General features: G+C 36.7%; 1 protein-coding gene across 3 annotated transcripts in view; it reads left to right on the forward strand.

Annotated features, from left to right (window-relative positions):
- Window positions 1–20854, forward strand: part of KAT6A (lysine acetyltransferase 6A) — a 151539-nt gene that overhangs the window by 50745 nt on the left and 79940 nt on the right. For all 3 annotated transcript variants that reach the window (XM_027865162.1, XM_027865164.1, XM_027865163.1), the window contains one exon: window positions 16417–16525. In XM_027865162.1, coding sequence (XP_027720963.1) covers window positions 16417–16525 — 109 coding nt within the window. The remainder of the gene's footprint in view (window positions 1–16416; window positions 16526–20854) is intronic.

Here is a 20854-nt window from a genome sequence, read left to right on the forward strand (position 1 = left end):
CTTCAAGAAGTTTCTCAGTTCTGCCCTTAGGCAGTAATAACCCCATTGACTCTCAAATTGTACTTTCCTTAGACTTCTCTTATACACTTATCCCATTCTTTTATATTATATTTATTTATGTCTGCATCATGTGTATCTATTATATTGTGGACTCCAAGAAGTCAAGGATTAGGTCTTTTTGAAAATTTATATCTTTCTTCAGCCAGTGCTTATGAACAAGGTAAGTTCCTAATAAATATTAATCGCTTTAAATTGAGTTGAAAAGCTTGAAGGTGGAAGTATAAGCCTGACGTGAGGAAACCAAACTGGCTGGAACAGATCGTTTTTGGAATAGTATTATAGATTGGATAGGAAGTATAGGGCCACATTATGGAAGACTTTGATTGCCAGACTGAGAGCTTTTTATTTTTTTCTTGTTGGTACTAGAAAACCATATGCAGGTTTTTGAGCATAAGAATAACATCAAGCAAATCTTTTAGGTTTTCATCCTTTAAATTATTAATTGGGAGACAATGTCTTTGATACCTCTGATATCAGATAAGTGTTTGCCTACACTTGAATGACTTATAATACCTAATTTAATTTATAAACTTTGAAGTCAGAAACAAAAGCACTTTTACGATTGTCCCTAAATGTAGAAAAACAACCAGAAATGCTTCAAATTTGAAAAAAAATTATTATAGTAATAGATGGTTTAAAAATTTGTAGATGCTTATATTATGATAGTATACATTTAAAATTTTATAGATCTTGTTCTCTTAGAATCATCAGTTGCTTTTGTTGTTTCTTCTAGAGGTTTAGTTTGATTCCATTTTCAAAGATATTTTTTAGCCAATGCTTGCCTCCAAATTTATCCATGCCTTTTAAAAATATATGACTGACCTTTCCCTGTAGAACTTGGGAACCTTTATTTTCATTTATCTCTTTATATTGATCTGTTCGACTCTGCTTTATTGCATAGGATAGAGTTAAGGAAGGAAGATAATGTTTCTATTTAAATAAGATTTTGGGGAATTTAAGTTGTGCAATGTCCTGCAAAGCACCTGTCTCTATGAAGACTTCTGATTCTTATTTCTTGCTCTCCCACAGTCTACGACAGTGTTTAGAACACAGTAGATACTTGAAGAATGTTTGTTCAGTGAATGAAGTAAAGTTGGCAGTTACATGATTCTCATCTCACTTTCAGGGACAGAACTTAATTTTCAGTGTTTTAACAGAGATGTTAAGATATATACTTAGCTCCCTTACTAGTATACTGAATCTAATTTAATATTTTCTTGTATGAAAGGCACAGATTTAGAAACTTGAAGTGCTATAAAGAAGTTAAAAAGACCCAGGTCTGTACTTGCAAGGCATTTGCAATCTATAAACCCTCGTCTAGGTACACATATTGTGTTTTCCTGTCCAACTTGTGAAACTTTCCCTTTAAGCTCCTTGAAGATAGGAACTGTTTCATTTTTGTCTTTATAGTAGTTTAAAGGCTTATTGGTTGATTGATTGGGACTAGAAAGATTACAGTTTTTTCCTTGATACATAAATAGCTTTATTATGCACACAAAGTAGAATTGAGATCTAACTTCCAGGCCATTTAATGATTTTTAATATTATGTATTTCTTTTTCTGAGGGAAAAACTATCATTAGTATCCTTGTGTTGGGCTCTCCATGGATGCTGTGTGTGCTACTGCATATTGTCAGTTTTATGGCATTTACATTAAACGTGTTTCCTATAAGAGAAATATAGTCTAGAGGCAAGATGCATAGGATAAAGAACTGCATAATAGAGAAGGCTTCCTGTAAGAGATGGAAAAAAAGAATCTTGAGAGGAATAAAAGAAGACTCAGGGATATGATTTAGTTGGGAGTAGGGTAGAGTGGTCCTTGTTTGGGAGGTTAGTTTCAATTAAAGACTTAGAAGTGGGAGATGGATAGTGAGTCAGAATTTGCCAACTGGAAGAAGGTATATCAGTGTATGGTTTTCTTTACAGAATATGGATATACCAGACCACTGTGAATTCTTTCCCAGAAAACACAAAGTTAGGAGAAATTACATTATAGGGGGCAACCAGTTCCACAAAAATAATGCTATAATGTTATAAATGAGTTATTGGAGTGACACTTTAAGCAAGGGTTTTGAGGTTTATGGTGGGGTTTAGTTTTAGTGCGGTAGTGTTATTATTATTGTTGGGAAGCAGTATTGATCAGAACAATTTTAGGTGGGAATATACCTGTAGTATATACCAGTTAAATTTTACAAATAGTAAGCTCTATCTCCCTATTAACTTCAATTTTTTCTGAGGGGAAAAAAAGTCTTCCAATGCAGATAAAATCCATCTAAAATCTTAATTAGTTCCAGCAAAAAACATAGTGTTGGTTTTAACAACGTTATGTGAAATGATTAGTTTCATAGGAGCAAAGTTACAAATTGAGTGCCCTCAATGACATTACAGTTAGAGTACATGACTTTATGGTATGATTTAACTATAGGTGACTAAGCAGGTTTTGCCCATGATTTGGAAGCTTTTGGTGAGAAAGAAGTTATGATTATGAGTTCCTAATCATTGTTCGCTAGTTATTTCATGTGCATTTTGTGGTTAGGGTAATAAGAACATACATAAGGAAGGGACTTAAGAGGTAAAACAAACAAGTAGACAAACAAGCATTTATTAGGTCCTTGTTTTGTGCCAGTCACTATCCTTGGTGAAGGGGATACAAAGACAAAAAATAAAGAATTCCTTATAAACTGATGTTGGGGGAACAACATGTATCCATATAAGGAGATACAAAATAATTATGAAATTAATTAATAGACTATTAATAGGAGGGTGTCCCAAAAGGCTTAGTACAGTTTTAAAGTTTTAATAGCTTAAAAACTGCACTCAGACTTTTGGGAGGACCTGTATAAAGTAATTGCAGAGGTGGTGGGGAAGGCATTACCAAATGGAAGGAATAATAACAGCTTTGTATAGGAGGTGGCATTTGAGCTGGGCTTTTGAAGAGGCAAAGGTGAGGAAGGAATGCATTGGTAATGGGGGATGGTATGTACACAGGCAGAGGTGGAATGTTGTGTGTGAGGGATTGATTGCAAGCAGGACAGTTTGGTTTGACTGTAAAGTACACGAAGAGGAGTGATGGGTAATTAGTCTGGAAAGTTTGGAGTTAGGTTGTGGAGACTTTTAATACCAAACACGAATTTGCATTTGATCATAGAGGCAAAAGGGAGCCACTGCAGTTTATTGAGTACGGGAGTGACATGGTCAAGTCTATGCTTTGGAAATATCACTTTGGCAGCTATTTGGAGGAAGGATTGGAGAGAGGAGAGACTTGAAAACTTGAGAAACAGAGGTATCAATTAGGAGGCTTTTGCTGTAATAGTCTGGGCAAGAGGTGATGAGGGCTTGAACTAAGGATATAGTAAAAAAAACAAAAACAGCAACAGCACAAAAAACAGTAAGCATCTATTATGTGCACTAGTGCTATAAAGAAAGGCAAAAGATAAGTCCTTCCCGGCAAGGAGCTCACAACATGAAAATAGCTATGTACAAGCAAGCTATAGATAGGGTAAATAGGAAATAATCAACAGAGGGAAGACACTAATTAAAGGGGATCAGGAAAGGCTTCTTGTAAAACGTGGAATTTTAGCTGGGACTTGAAGGAAGCTTGGAAAGCCAGGAGGTGGAGATGAGGAGGCATTCCTCATGTATGTTATGGAGAGCATTCCAGGCATGGGGGATAACCAGTGAAAGTTCTTGAAGTCAGGACTGTCAGGAACAGCAAGGAGGCTTATACCACAGGATAAAAAAGCATGTGGGAAGGTATAAAGTGTAAGAAGACTGGAAAGGTATTGGGGAGGTTAGAGTATAAAGGGCTTTGAACACCAAACAGGATTTTGTATTTGATCCTGGAGGTGATAGAGAGCCACCAGTTTATTGAATAGGGTGGGGTGTGGAGGAGTGTGCAACCTGGTTGGACCAGCCCTTTAGAGCTCTGCACCAAGGTGGGACGTTATCAGAGAAGAGAAGGGGATATATTTGAGAGATATTAGTGAAAAGAAAATCAGTATGGCCTTAGCAACAGACTGGTTATAGGGAATGAGAGATGAGGAGTTGAATCAAGACTTGTCAAGTGATTTTGGATGTGGCTTATTTTACTAATAAGGAAACTGAGATCCAGAGAGGTTGTGTTTTACTCAGGGTCACACAGGTATCCAGCAGCAGACCTGAGATTTGAACCATGATCTCTGCCTACAAATGTAATTAATACTCACTTTTCTACTTCATGTTCCTTCTGTTTATAAGATCAGAAGACAAAGAAGACATTTTAAACTTCTTTGTATCCCCTACAATCCTTAAAATGGTACCAACACATACAATCATAAATTTAGATAAGTCTCAGAATAGATTCTAGAACTTCCTTAAGAAAGGGAGACAGTGCAGAAGTCAGGAGAGACCTGAACTTGAATATCAGTCTTGTCATTTACCAGCACCTTGCCATTACTTAAGTTACAACCTTCCTGGGCAAAGCAGTAGAGGTAATATAGTCCAACTCCTTCATTGTTCCAGATAAGGAAAATAAGGCACAGATAGTTGAACTTACCTTGGGTCAAATAGGTGCCTGCCACATGGTAAGAATGTAAATGTTTCTTGACTTGTAAGTGGCAAAGCTGTGATTCACATCGGGGTCTTTTGGATTCTTTAAATGTAGCATTCATTCCATTGTACCATTCTGCTTCTCTTTAGTAGGTGCTTAGTAGATGATTGGTTGACTCTGGTTGGCATATGTTAGGGTAACTTGAAGTTATTGTTGGCCTCACGGGGCAAGATTAGGAGAAATTTTTAGACATTGTAAAGAGAGAAATTTAAGTTAGATTTGAGGAAGAATTAATAACAATTTGATTCATCCAGAAGTGAAATGGGTTGTGGTGGGAAGTTGTGGATTCTTCAGACAAGACAGTAGTCTTCATGACCACTTGGAAGTTGTGGATTCTTCAGACAAGACAGTAGTCTTCATGACCACTTGTTCAGTATCATATAGGACGTGATTTTTTAGGTGGGGTTTACATTAGATGGCTTCTCAGGTTCTTTCCCACTCTAATTTTGTGATAATATGACATAATAATAGTAATAATAATAGTTGACATTTATATAATGCTTGGAGTTTTGCAAAGATTTTATATATATGATCTCATTTCTGTCCTCAGAACAATCTTGGAAATGAATATTATAGCTTATTACAATCATCTTTATATTATTTTTACAGATCATGGTCATGAATTTAGAGCTAGATTTAGACTAACACCTTCATTTTACTGAAAGAGAGAACTGTATCTCAGGGATGTTGAGTCTCCAAAGGGCAAGTTGCTGGTAAATGACAGAACTGAGATGCAGACTTAGGTCTCTGCTGACTTCCACACTCTATCTTTCTTTCTTAAGGAAGTTCTAGATTCTGTTTTGAGGTTTGTCCTGACGTACTTTAAAATGATAACTGAGACATATATAGATAAGTTACTTTCTGTGATGGGTTGGAGGATATTCACTTTAATGTGGATATAATGTACACCCATTGCCAAAATTAAATTGTTGTAGGTGGTTTTTGTATTGTTTAAGCAGTATTTGGAATTACAACTGTGTTTACAAGTCAAATTAGTTCACCAGGGATGTCCCACAGTCAATCTTTAGGTTTTAGAGGATGGAAAAGTAACAGATTTTATCCAGGCTACAGTTTACTGTTCTGACTTCTAAACATGTTTTAGAAATATAGTCTTTGAGAAGAATGGATTAAGAGAAAACTATTATAGTTGGACAAAATATTTTGTATGCCTTTTATGTGTTTTCTATGGAATTTTGTACATGTATGATGTGTGCTTTTTAAGGGTGGGGATAGTTTTATTTTGTCTTTGTATCCCCAGGGTCTAGCATATTGCCTGGAATATAATAGATGCTTAATTTAGTAGTATTGTGTACTTAGATCTGAAAGAAAAAAAAATCAAATGTAACTTAATTTCTTAATTTCTTGTATTTCTTTGATGAATTTATTGTTTCAGTTATGTGCACTGACAGTGCAGATAGTAACTTATCTATAGCATATGATTTTGGTCCATATTTCCCTATAATTCTACCTTAGATGATCTGCTCTATAAATTGATGATCTTCCTTTAGGTTTTTTTTTTTAAGTTTCAGGGTTATCAATTGAACACTCAGGATTCTATTTAAAGTAAAATGTGTATATACACACACACACACACATTTAATTACTCATTTGTCTTTACATCACTATACTTTCACCTCCCTCTCCCCCGCCCCCCATTGAACCATCCATTGTGACCAAAATAAAAAGTTAGGTAAAAACATCCAATCTAGTGACTACATCAGACAAAGCTCATATCTCTTTGTCATGTGGGAAAGAGGTAGGTTTCTTCTGTTCTCTGGTACCTTTTCTCTTTTTCCATTACTTGTTGTTTGATTGCTTAGGCTTATTTTTGGTTTGTGGCTAACCCACTCCTTTTCTAATGTTTTTTCTGGGTAATATCTTTTTGCCACTTCTTCCATTCAAATCATCTTTGACAACATTGTGCAACCTATTTACACTATCCTATTTTACATCATTCCTATGTCCATAATTTTATTTCTTCAGATTATAGTTCTTGATTCATAGGTATATAGCATCACTAGAAGAATATTGGTATTAAGAAGATAGGTTTTTGTCTCAGGGAGCACGAGGGATAATTGAAAGTGCTATACAATTTGTCAGGTACAATTCGACCTATTCTCTTCTTTCTGTTTAATTCTGGGATCAATTCATTACCCATATAGAGTATATATCCAAGACATTTATTGATAGAGTTGTCCAACAGGTTGACCATATAATTGCATTTTTATAATGTGGGGTATATGCATTCTTTATAAGTTTAGTTTCTCTTCTGTCATTTGTTACCTTGAGTGGGGGCGTATCTCAATTAGGAGGCCTGCAGTATTTGGGGGTTTGATGTAGTCAGTACTAGAATAGTGTCATGCTCAACAGGAGCATTTGGAAGACCTCACCTTCTCTTGGGAATTTGGGCTCTGCACAAGATATCCTAACAGTACCAGACACCCTTTGAGTATATGTGCATTTTTGTTTTATTATTTCTCATGTAGATACAGGTAATCAAAGGATTGGTTATTTTAAAATTTCCCTTTTTGTTATCATGAACTTGACAAAAACAATAGCTAGTACACACACACACACACACACACACACACACACACACACACTATGTAGTGTTTTAAGGTTTGCAAAGTGCTTCGTAAATATGATCTCATTTGATCCTCAACAACCTTGGGAGGTAAATGTTATTATACTTATTTTACAGATGAGGAAACTGAGGCAAATAGAGATTAAGTGATTTGTCTAGGGTCACATAGCTAGTAAGTATCTAAGGTAGGATTTGAATTTAGGTTTTCCTTGACTCTAAGTCCATTGTATCAACCTAACTGCCTAGAGTAGAAAATGAGGACTATGTACCAGATTGTTTTGATGATTACCATTTTATAGTATAGTTTGAAGTCTAGTACTACTAGGCCTCCTTCCTTCACTTTTTTTCATCGATTTCCTTAAAATTTTTGACCTTTTATTCATCCAGGTAAGTGTTACTGTTTTTTAGTTCCATAAAGTAACCCATTGGTAGTTTTATTGGCATAACACTAAATCTGTAAATGATTTAAGAAGCACTATTCTTATTATTCTCTTCTCATTTTATACTAATTCATTTATTGATACTAATACTGGTGATCTCATCAACTTCTGTGGATTAATTACCATCTCTGTGCTAACTACTCTATGCTATTCTAACTTCTTTTCTGACCTCCAATTTCACACCTCCAGATGTCCAGTAGACATCTTAAACTCAACGTATCTAAGACTAAACTTATTCTCTTTTCTCCCTACACACTTCCCCGTCTCTTCTCTTATTACTATTGAGGGCATTACCATTCTCTCAGTCCCTCAGGCTCATATCATAGACATCATCTTCAGCTCCTCATTATCTTTCACCTTTTTGATCCAATCTGTTGCTAAGGTCTGCTGATTTACCTTTGTGTCATCTTTCAAATATACCCCCTTTTTTCCTCTGACATTGCCACCACTCTGGTACAGGCCTTATTACCTCATGCTTGTGGTGTTGCAATAGCCTGCTTACTGGTCTGCCTGCCACAAGTCTATCCCCACTCTAATCAGTCCTCTATGCATCCACCAAAGTGATTATTCTAAATTGAAGGTGTGACTCAGTAAATTCCAGTGGCTCCTTCTCAACTGCAGGATCAAATACAAAATTCTCTGTTTGGCATTCAAAGCTCCTTCATAACATAGCCTCCCCTGTACCCTTCAAGTCTTCTTACATATCACCTATGTGATACTCTACTATGTACTCTTTGATTCAGTGACAGTGGCCTCTTTGCTGTCGCATGAATATGATACTCCATCTCTTGGCTTTGGGTATTTTCTCTGGCTTTTTCTTATGGCTGGAATGCTCTCCCTCCTTATCTCTAATCTATTGGCTTTCCTGGCTCTCTTTAAGTCTCATCTAAAATTTAATCTACAGGATGCCTTTCTCAAATCCTCTTAATCCTAGTGCCTTCCCACTTTTATTTACTTTTTATCATGTATGTGTGTGCGTATGTATGTGTACGTACATATGCACACATACACACACATATATGTATATATATACACACACACACACACACACACACATATATATCTATATATTTTACACATATTTATTTGGTTGTTGTCTCTCTCTTTCTTTACATTGTAAGCTCCGTGAGGGCAGGGACTATCTTTTGTATTTTGCCTTGGTTTTTATCCACATTGACTTAGTACAGTGTCTGGTATATAGCAGGTGCTTAATAAATATTTATTCATTACCTTACTGATTGAATGATCATATTGGCATGGTACAATTATGAACAACTAATTTATCTAATGTTATTTTCTGTAATAACTTGCAAATAATTTATCATAGAACTAATTGTTCTTTGCATATTTGAAAAAGTCCACTTGTAAATTCATGTATGAGTCAAAGCTCATTCACTTCTATATTTATGATTGTTAATTTTGTGTTTCCTTCCATCATAAACTCTTATACTTTTATCCCTCTTTTCCCCTTGCCATCTTTATGTACAAGAAGATGGGTGGGATTGAGGAAGAGAAGGAATCAGTGATCAGCACTGTAATTGAAGTGGTCTGTTTTTACTTCTATATTCTTCTTATTTTTACTAAGTCCAGACCCTAATATCTTTTTCTTATATGTTGTTTCCCTTTTTAATATGACCCAACCTCCAAAGTTGAAGTTTGTTTTGTTTCTGATTATTCCCTTTCTGTCTCTGCTTTCCTTCTTATAGTCCCCCTTCCCTGTCCTTATTCCTCCTTATTTGTTTAACAAACTCTGAGGGGAGGAAAGGAGGGGAGAAGGAGGGAAGGGGATAGAGAGACAGAGAGAATATGAATTCAGCTTTCCTTTTCTTGGTTTGGATAAGAGTGAAGTTAATGAGATGCCTGTTCTTTCCCTTCCTCTAATTTTCAAATACACCATTTGTACAAATGGGTATTCTCCTTCCTCATTTCTTCCCGAATGTATTCTTTCCTCTACCCTCTCTTTTCTTTACAGTCTTAATACTAACAAAACAGAACAGTTCTACATTGATGCTGTGTTCTTCTGACTTAATTCCCTGCATAGTCCTTGAAGACATAGAATTCTTAGGGGACACATTTCTTCTCTCTCAGATTGTGACTTCATCATCATTTAGTCACCTCCCAATTTCATCCATCCATCCATCCATCCATCTATCTATCTATCTATCTATCTATCTTTCTATCTTTCTATCTATCTATCTATCTATCTATCTATCTAATCTTTGGAGATTTCTTTTGACTCTTGAGTTTGCATTTCAGAGTTTCTACTCAGCTTAGGTCTTTTCATTAGGAATGCTTGAAAGTCCTCTGTTCTGTGAAGGACATTCCTCTCCCTACCACCCCCAAGTAATATACTCAGTTTTTGAGGGTAATCTGTTCTTGGTTATAAGTCTTTTGTCTTTTGGAATATTGTATTCCAAGATTTTCTTTCCTTTATGGTTATTGCAGTATGGTCTTTTGTAATCTTAACAGTGATTCCCCAATTCATGTGTTCTTTCTGGCTGTTTAAGGTATTATTATTATTATTATTATTATTATTATTATTGTTATACTCACTTGGAAGCTCTAGATATTGGCTATATCATACCTAAGGGGTATTCTCTTTTAGGAGATGATTAATAGATTCTCTTTTAGGAGATGATTAGTAGATTCTTTATACTTTGCTTTCTCTTTCTGATTGAAATAGGCAGTTTTCCTTTTCTGATTTTATTTTTTATATGGTGTCTAGCTTTTTTGTTTGATTATCCTTTTCAGGAAGTCCAGTGTTCTTGGATTATCTTTCTTCAACCTGTTTTTCAGGTCTGTTGTTTATTGATAGTTGGATACCTTACATTTTCATCTATTTTTACAATCATTTGACTTAGTTCTAATCCTTCTTGTTGTCTTATGGAGTCACTGAATTCTATTTGGTTTATCCTTGTATATTCTACTTTCACTTTCCCTCCCCTCAAATACTCTTAATTCCATTTTAAAAATTTCTTAGTTGATTTCTTCTAGCTAGTCTTATATGGACCTTGTGGCCAGGCCATTTTTTTTTTTCTGGGTTTTACCTCTTAAGCTTCTCTTAACCTCTAGTATTTCTTTGTTGTATTTAGTATTTTCTTCTCTTTACTCTTATTTGTAGCTTCTCTTATTGGATTGGGATTTTGTGCCTGGGCAAGTCCCTTCCAGTACTCTTGGATTGGATGGATAGTTCTTGTTTTATTGTCTCCTGTGTAGTCTGGATGTCTTTGATACCACTACCAGTTTTGATGGCATGGCTAGTACTAGGCCCCTTCCTTTGCCTCAGTCTCTTGGTAGTTCAGTTTGGTCTCTGAGGTTCACTTCTTTTCTGTGTATGATTTCTTAAGTTGGACTTGGTTCTGCCCCTTGTGGTGGCTCTGACAGGTTCTGTTTGGATGTTGTAGATCAGTCTGGTCTTAATCCTTCCTGCACCACTGTCCCACTCCCCCCTCCACATACATAAATGCACCAAGTTAGTCTTCTTTTCTGCTGTGGATCCCAGAGCTATGGCTGGGCCCAGTCTCCTCTCACAGTGACATGTAAATGAGTCCTTTCATTCTGTTCTGAACAGTTCACACCTGAGATCTGGCTTTAGACCCCCAATTGTAGCTTGACCTAGCTTGTGACTCTCTAGTTCGGAGTACCAACTGGCTTCAGGACTGTTGGATGGAATTTGGGCAGGATTTCATGGTATGACTCTCACCTAACCCAAAGTTTACACTAGCTTCCCTGGTGTGACCCCTCTGCTATGGCCTTCTTGTCATCATTTTGTACAGTTTTGCACTGAATGGAACTTGTTTGTTTTTCTCTTTGCTTATCGTAATCATTTGTCTATGTAGGATTCTTTTCAAATATTAGCTGAAGCTTATGTAGGAGAGCTGTACTCTTCTATGATCTTAACAGAAAGTGAAAAGATTGATCAGTGTTAAACAGAGTTGTTTAAACAGGTCATGTTGGAGCTATTTTAACTAACTTCACATGGTGTTTTTTCAACTCATTTTTAGTTCTGACTTTTGCTCTAATTAGTCCGTCCTTATTGCACAAGGGCATTGTTTCTGAAATGATTCCCATATCAATTGTAGTCATTTCTTGCTTTTTGAAACTATAAGCATTGGCGTAAAGGCTAGAGAACATATCCTAGGAGTTAGAGAGATCTGGGTTCAAGTGCTGCCTCTGACACATAGTGGTGGTATCCCAGTGGGCAAGTCAATCTCTCAGGGCCCCAGACAACTCTTAGCAGTTAGTCTAAAAAGAGCATTTATTAAGTGTTTTCCATATGCCAGGCAGTGTGCTAAGTGCTGAGAATACAAATAGAAGCAAAACCAGATATAGTCCCTGTCCTCAAGGAGCCTAAATTCTAATAAAGGAAGATAACATAAAAGGAAGAGAGGGAGGGAAAGAGGGAGCAGGTGCCTGGTGCTGAGGCATGCCAGAGGAACACAGCCTAATGAGAAATGAAGAGATGGCTGGCCTGAGTGCCTTCCTTAATTAAGTTCTAGGAGGAGCTATCCAATCAGAGGGAAGGGTCCCCAGGGGCAGAAGGCACTTCCAGAGTTTGGGTTAGTGAATTTTGGGGCTGAAGTGATCATCCAGGATACAGAGTTTGCCACAGGCTTGAAGGAGCAGACTAATAAGTTGCAAACTAGATGTTGATCTGCATGGGTAAGGGCAGTTTGTTTCCTAGGCTTGCCCCTATATCAGTGAAATCACAGGTCTGTTTTAAAACAAAACAAAACAATGATATCACAAATTTCATTTTTTGTGTGGTGATTTTCTGTGCTTTACCATGTACTGTATAGCTTTTGATTTTCTTTTTGAAGAAAATATTTATGACATTGATTTGAGGCTTTTGAATATTCTGCAAGTATTTGGTCACTTTAATTTCTTTCTCATTCATTCAGCAAGTCTTTCTTAATCTTGAATTTTTATTTTCTTTTTTTATCCCCCCCCTCCTTTTTCTATTCTGTACTCACTTTAGGATTAAAGTTACCAAAAACAGTGTATATTTTGACTTGGTTTCGAGCATCTTGTTTAATTTTTTATAGAATTTTTTTCCACTTCACCCTCTGCATCAGATGTGGCTACATAAATTGCAGCTATCTTTGTGGTGATCTTTTTGCTTATTCTCATCATGATCCCTGAAGGGTTAGATGACCAAGTATTTCATTAAATGAGTTTTCTTTCTTTCTTTTGGATCCATAGTAAAACCAATGCTGTCAACTTCTTTATTTGCTTCTGTGAATCTTTTAGGTGCAACTTTTTTTTTTTATTACAGTGAGAATGTCAGTATTGATGTATCTGATTCAGCAGTATCAATTTATTGGTCATTGGACAGCCCTCACCTTTAATATACCAAATTAATATACAATAATATACAAATATATATTAATATATGGTTATATATATTATACAAATATATTAATATACATATAATATATATTAATATACAAATATACAAATTAATATTTGTAGTTGAAATACTATTGTTAACACTATAGGACACTATAGGATAGTGATTGTTAACACTATAGGACTCCTCTCCCCCTTTTGCCTACTCCATCACTGCAGAAGAACTGGATTACATGGGACTGAAGATTATTTTGTATTTTCCTTTTTTTTATTGTCATAGACCAGAACATTTCCTCATTTAATTGTCAATGTGCTGGTAATGAGCTCTCTGTGGTCCTTGGAGAGCAGTCACAATCTTTGGCTTTATTAGGTAGGAGCCTTGGTAGAACTTGCCAAAACTTGTGCCTTGCAGGTTTTACATTTGTTCCCTCAGTGCTAAAATGGAATTGGAAGAGAAGGCAGGAGGCATATTTAGGCTGGATGTAAGCAACAACTTCTAATAATTAGAGCTGTCCAAAAGTGGAGTGGCCTGCTTTGGGAGGTAGTAGGTCCACCCTCCTTGGAAGTCTTCAAGCAAAGGCTAGGTCACCACTTGTTTGGTATTTGGTAGAAGGGGCCTCTCTTCAGGGATAGGTTGGTCTCTGAGTTCCCTTCCAACTTTGAAATTTTATTAAATTAATATCATTGTTACTATTGTAAAAGTTAAAGATCAGAAAGAATTCTTTTGGGAGACAGAAATATGCCCTCACCACATCAATCTGAAAAGTAGTTCATGTAGAAACAGCTATACCAAGCTCAGGTAATAACCGTTAAAGGGAATAAATGTTCTTACCAGTTTCTATTTCTTTTAAATATCTTCCCCAATACATCAAATCAGAAACTCTATTATAATTATGAGCTTGTAGAATAGGTGTTTCCTTATTGCTGCCATCTGGTGGATATTTGGGAAATAACTGTTTGGTGTTTGAGGGCTGCAGATGAAACAGTTTAGACTTTCAGTGTCATTTTCCTTTGGTTTATATGCACTTTGCAGCCTCATGCTGCAAAATGACTAGCATCAAGCTGTTTGGACTTCATTTGTACTACTCATTAGTCTCTGTAGTTGAATGAGGAATCTCAGCATGTTTTTTTTTTTTAAGCATGTTTTTTTAAAAAAAATAAACACATACACATTTTTTAAAAAATTGCTGAATCTCTTAGGTACTTTAATTATATGCCTACCTGTTTGCCATAAAGTTTCCTCAAAATCTAGTATTAACCAACGACATGTTTATTTAGATAGCAATTATGGAGACGAACAGATATTTCGGACTAAACTTATGAAAAAGTGTAGGGAGACTGACATAGGAGAGCATCTCCTCTGTTTTGCACTGTCACTAAAACTTACAAAGTGAAATTGTTTAAACAGCTTTGTGGCTCAAATAGTCTAACTGAACATCTTCAAGAGTCAAGCTAGTTAACAAATAGTTGGTTACCTCAACCTAGTAATGCTGTATCATGAATAAATTGGGGGTAGGGAGTGGGAAAGCTTCACAGATCTTCACTGCTATCAAGATGATTTATTGAAATTGTTTTAACTTGCAGTTCAAAAGCCAAATGACTAGCTTCAAATTGCCAATACTTGCTGAAATAATTAGGGGGTAGGGAGGAAAAACAATTATAAACTATTTAAAGTCTCATTAGCATTGTATGCTATCAAAGTTGCTTTTGTATAACCATTTAGGTACAGTCTCATTTGGGTAGCTATAAAATACATCATGCTAATCTGTGTTATCCTTCTGATATGATTTTAGAAGTGATATGAATATTTAGAAGATTGTAAATGTAATCTCACATATTGAAAAAAATAGGAAATTTTTTATTTCTAGTTTATTGGGACTATTTATTCAGGCCTATGCAGTTTTCAATCTGGACCTTCATTTTACTTTAGAAATGTACTTTCAGGCTGTAAGGTCAGTATTCTTATGATAAATGTAGCAATATCGTGGTAGTGTCAGGACCACCTGGATTGAAACCCAACCTCTGATACACATTGGTTGTGTGAACTTAGGCAATTCTCTTAACTTCTTAGTACTACAGCCATCTTTTTTAAGACTAGTTGTCTAGTTGCTGATCTGCTTTGGAAAAGGTAATTTTCTTACCTTGAGTTGCCTACACTAATAAAATCATAGGTCCCTATCAAAAAATACCCCATAAAACTTGGGATTCACATTATTTCAGGCTTGGTCATACTTAATACTTAACACATAAGGTTTTTCATGTTACCAATAAATGCGGTGTAAAGTAGGTAGTAATCAATATAATGCTACATTTTAACCTCCAGGATAATGGGATTGTAGATTTAAAACTAGGAGGGACCTTAGAAGTCAACTAGTCTAACTCCTTATTTTGTGTGAGGAAATTAAGGTCCAGAGAAGTAAAATGATTTGTCTAGAGTTACACAGAAAATAAGTGACATGGCTGCAATTCAAACTGAGGTCTTCCAGGTTACATTTCAGTGTTCTTCCCACTGCCCTAGGATGGTTTCCCGTTTAATTGAAAGTGGAATGGTTGTATGTTTTTCTCCCATTTTCTCTTTTAATCCTTTTCCTTTGAGCATTGAGATTTAGTCCATCTTAGGGAGACAGAAACAAATTCACTTGGTATATTGCCAGGCTTAATAGATGCTAGTTAAACTGTGGTAACAGCTTTAGTTTACATCATTTTCTATCGTATCTCTGTAGTGCCCTTCCTTTATCTTGGTTTTTCGCAAACCTGTGATTCCTGACCCACATGGCCAGCATTTGGATCTTTAATTTTCTCTTTGATTCCGGCTTTCTTTTGTCATCTAGAATGCTGATATCACAATGTACCACCCTTTTATGAAGATGCTGTCTTATCATAGGTCATATAGTCAGAAGCTCACAGGATCCTACTTTTAGAGCTGGAAGGAACCTCAGACTCATCTTACGGATGAGGAAACTGAGGCTCAGAGAGGTTGTAACTTGGCTGTGGTTACACAGCTAGCAAATATCACAGATGGGATTATTATCCTGTCTAACTAACTTCAAGTCCAGTATTTTATCTTCTGTGCCATGTTGCTTCTCTTTTGATTTGAGTCATTTTCTGAGTAGTGGGCGATGGATTCAGGGTGATGCATCCACATTTTTTCTTCCAGTCTCATTGTAACCAATATGTTGCATCTTCAAAGTTGGGTTCAGCCCATAGGGAGCAAAGTCACTCTGGTATTGGGCAGATATAAATACAGTCGTACATATACATTTATGTACTGACGAACGTCTGTCCAAGGAGCTTTGAACTGCAATTTGACTATGTTTGTAAATTTGTGCTTTTACTAGCCAACTTACTGAAAAATGCAATAATCTATATGAATGAATTGTGTTTGTTTCTTTACAGCCAGTTGCTGAACCAATTCCAATCTGTAGTTTTTGTCTTGGTACAAAGGAACAAAACCGAGAGAAGAAACCAGAGGAGCTCATCTCTTGTGCTGACTGTGGCAACAGTGGTATGTGATCCTTTATGCTATTTATACAGCGTGTTACAAGAGACGTAGTAAAATATGGTTAACAGAGTTCATATACTTTCCCTGAATGAGCTCAGTTATAATTTGTATGATTTTACTTTTAGGGTTCTGGGAAGAGAGTCTAGCCAAGCAGCCTTTTGCCTGGCCTAGACTGGGTGATCTGGGTGTGTGACCCAAATTTTGTTTAGCTTGATGAATACATTGTTAGCTGTACTCAGTTCTTAGTGATTAAAACACACACACACACAACTTTCTGCAGACTTAATTTCCCTTCTGTTTATCCTCATACTTGCTCGTGAAACATCTGCTGGGAGGAGCTGCGAATCATTTTGGAGCTGCTGCTGGTCTCTTTAATAATCACTATTTGTTTTGCTCAGTTTTGCCAGGATGAGTGGGACTGGGATGATTCCAAGTTTGTTTTCCCTAATGTGAACCTGAATCTATCACATTGAAGATAGATGCCTGACACAGCAGTTTAGTGAGCAGTGGTGTCAATTTGAATTCTGTGCCTCCAAGCGAGATTTTGCAAAGGGGCTTCCCACCAAGCTCAGAGACGCCATCACTTTACACTCTAAGAACTACTCTTTATATTGCAGGAATGGCTACATAAGTAAATTAATCTCCTCATGAGGTTTGTTTTCATTGACATCTTCAATCTATATGAAAGCTATATAAAAAACTCCTTTTTATTCTTTACGGTCATCCTTTTATAAGTACACTCACTGCCTCCACTTGTCCAACTCCGTGTTCATGCCTCAGCATTTTGTAGTCTTGGTTCCAGTCCTACTACCCTACTGAAACTGCTCTGTCCAAGAGCACTTCAGACTTCCTTGTGGAGGCATCCATTGACCTGATTGAAATCCATTTCATTCAGTTATTATCCTCCTTGATCTTTTTGCAGGATTTGACATAGTTGACCACACTTTTCCTTATTCCCATGACCTCTCTGTTTTCAAATTCTGACAATTCTGCTTGAATATTATTTCTCATGTGTCTTTCCCACTCTGGTTCAGGCCCATACTGTTTCTTGCCTTGTTTATTGTAGGTGCCTCCTAACTGGTTTCCCTTGTTTCAAGTTTTCCCCCTCTCTAACTCATCTTTAATAGTGCTGCTAATATAATCTTCATAATGTACCACTCAGATTATGTTATTCAGTTGCTAAAAAAAAAACTTGTAGTAACTTTCTATTACTCTCAAATAAAGTTTAAATTCTTAATTGTGGTATTCAGGTCTTTCAGCATCTGACTTCAGTCATTGACTTTCCAGTGTTTCATCATGCTACTTCCCTCCAAATATGTCACAGCCAAACTAAACTAATGCATTCCTCTTTTATCACCCTACCCACTTCTGTCTTTCTGACTTTACTTCCCCCCATTTCTAGATTGAACTCTCCTTACCTCCAGCTTTGCTTGCTGAAACCCCTTCCTTCAACTCCTTTATGGATCTTTTTATATATATCATAAGACTTTGGGATCTGTACGGAATCATGCAGGTTCTTAATAGAATAATAGGATTTCATAGTTTGACTGAATTGTCATAGGTCGTATAATCTAACCCTTATTTCAGCTGCGGCCTCTTCTACAACATCATAATAATAATTCATTTATTTATTGCTTTAAAATTCTTGAAACAGTGAGGTATAGTGGATAGACTAGTAGTTTCAGTGTCAGGAGGACTTGGGTTCATGTCCCACCTCCCATACTAGCTGTGTGACCTGGGCAAATTACTTACCTGTCAGGGCTTTAGACAACTCTCTAAGACTAAATTGCAGCACAGGTGCTGATCTGTATTAAGGGAGTTTCTTTATCCAGAATTAACATAAATCAGTCAAATTACTGGTTCAGTTCTTCTACCCTCCTACTCCCTAGTTTTTTAAGTGCTTTCCTTATAATAGCCCTGTGAAGTAGATAATATAAGTATTATTATTCCTATTTTACAGATGAAGAAACTGAAATTCTAAAGGTTTTAATCTGTCTATGATCACACAAGCTAGTGTGATCATAGAGAGGCTGGATTTGTACCCAGGTCTCTTGGTTCTATATTCAGTACCTTATCCATTTTACCATGCTGTCTCTAATCTTCAGCACATTGTCCTCTACTTTTCTTTGATGACCTCTAGTGATAGTAAACTCACTACCTTCTAGGTCCAGCCAGTTTAATTTTCAGTGGGTTCCAGTTGTTAGGAGGGTGTTCTTTTTACTGGCTGAAATATGCTTCAAGTAATTTTGAGACATTGGTCCTAGTTCTACTCTTTGGGGCTCAGCTGAAAAAAAAAGTCTGACCTCAATTTTATATGATAGCTATCAAAACTTGAAGATAGCTGTCATGTATACCCTCTTCCTTATTACTTGCCCCCTCCCTCTCAAGTTTTCCCTCTTCAGGCTAAACATCCCTGGTTCCTTCAGTTGATTGCTTTGTGGCATTATATTGAATCCCATCACCATTTATTCATTCAGTCATTCATTCATTTATTCAACAAGCATTTTATTACTCTGTGCTAGACACTGGAGGGTACAAAGACAAAAATGAAATAATGCCCACCCCGAAGGAGCTTGCTTTCTGTTGGGAAGAAACAACAGGAACACAGATAAATATATACAAAGTAATTGCAAAATAATTTCCAGAGATGAGATAGAAAGAAGGTACTAGGAACTGGGAGGGTCAGGATAGGCTTCATGTAGGAAATGGTGCTTGAACTGAGCCTTGAAGACAGATGAAGATTCTAAGAGATAGAGGTGGAAAGTGTATTATAGGCATGGGTGCTAGTCTTTGCAAAGACATAGAGATTGAAGATGGGATAAACATAGGGAGGAGCAAGTAAATTGAAGGAAAGTAATGTGTAATCAGTTTGAAAATGTAGGTTAGAGACATATCTTGAAAGACTTTAAATATCAGAAGAGTTTGTGTTTTATCCTAGAGCCATTTGAGGACCAGTAGAGCTTCTTGAGTAAGGAAGTGACATGGTCATACCTGTGCTTTAAAAATACCATTTTGGGAGCTGTGTGGAGGAAGGATTGGAGAGGGGAGAGCCTGGGTGCAAGAGAACAATCAGGAGGCTATTTCAGTAGTCCAGCTAAGTGGCGATGAAGGCTTGATACAGGAAGGTAGTGGCCTTATGAGTGGAGAGAAGGAGATTTGAGAGATGTTGTTGAAATAGAATTGACATGACTTGGTAACTGGTTGGATATGGGGGTTGAGCAAGAGGGAAAGAGTCAAAGATGATTCCTGGTCTTGCTCTTTAGTTGTAGTTTACATGGAAGAACAAAAAAAGTGGGGATGGGGACATAGTAAAAGGGCAAAGCTCATTAAGAAAAAAATCAGACCACCAGCACTAGCAAAGATTTTTCTCACGTATTACAAGATAACCTTTTCCCTGTCAAAAATGAACTTTTAGGAGAGGTCAGTGGTCATTATATTATAGAACTTGTTTCAGTTTAACTTTTTTCCTTGCAATTTTGGGCAATTCGCTAGAGAATTTCTTTTTCCCCCCACGAAAATAACTGCATTTTTCTCCAGTTGGAGTATATAAGACACTACATGTTCTGATTCCTCATCATGCCATGGAGGTGGCCCTGGGTTCTCAAAAGATTCTGCCTACCGAGGCCCACAAACCATCCATCCCTGAGGAGCTCCCAGATCTAAGGACTGTAGTGCCAGCTTGCTTTATTTCCCTTCTTGGGGCGAGTGGCTTTCTTTTGAGCAGCTTCTTCCCTCAGCCTAGTTGCTCTCTTTTTCAGAGCCCAGCCTGGAGTGGGTGCTGTTTAGGAGTGAATCTGAAAGCAAAAGTTGCTCTAGCTTTGTTTGCCTCCTTTGTAGTCTGCGGCTTCCTGTTGTCCTGTGGCTCACAAGGAATCTATCTATGAATGTATTTTCTGTTCACTGAATTAAATGTGCAGCTCAGAACACCCACACAGGTGGCACTGATAAAATCCAAATTACTTTTATAAAACCTCAGTGCATTAAATCTGTTACTTTCCTGCATTTTGTCTCCCCTTCATTCCCAATCTTACCTCTAACATTCAAGTAAGCAGAATTGGCATAGATTCAAATTGGCATCAAATTTTAATACATTGTGACACACATATCATGAAACGCTTAAAGCAGTAGTATTTACTTAGATAACAGTTTTAGAAATGGCAACCACATTTGCAGCTGTGGCTGTGAGGACACAGGAACAAGCATGGCTGACTTGTCCTCTGACCAGTTTTCCATTAGGGAACTGATAAAGCAAAGTAGTAAACAGGGTAGATAACAGGAGCAGAAGATCTTAGTTTTCCCTAGGAAACTGGAGTTAGAGTGGTGGAGGGGGAA

The sequence above is a fragment of the Vombatus ursinus genome, unplaced genomic scaffold, assembly GCF_900497805.2.
Source record: "Vombatus ursinus unplaced genomic scaffold, bare-nosed wombat genome assembly UNPS02014778.1, whole genome shotgun sequence".
In the NCBI taxonomy this organism is placed as follows: Eukaryota; Metazoa; Chordata; class Mammalia; order Diprotodontia; family Vombatidae; genus Vombatus; species Vombatus ursinus.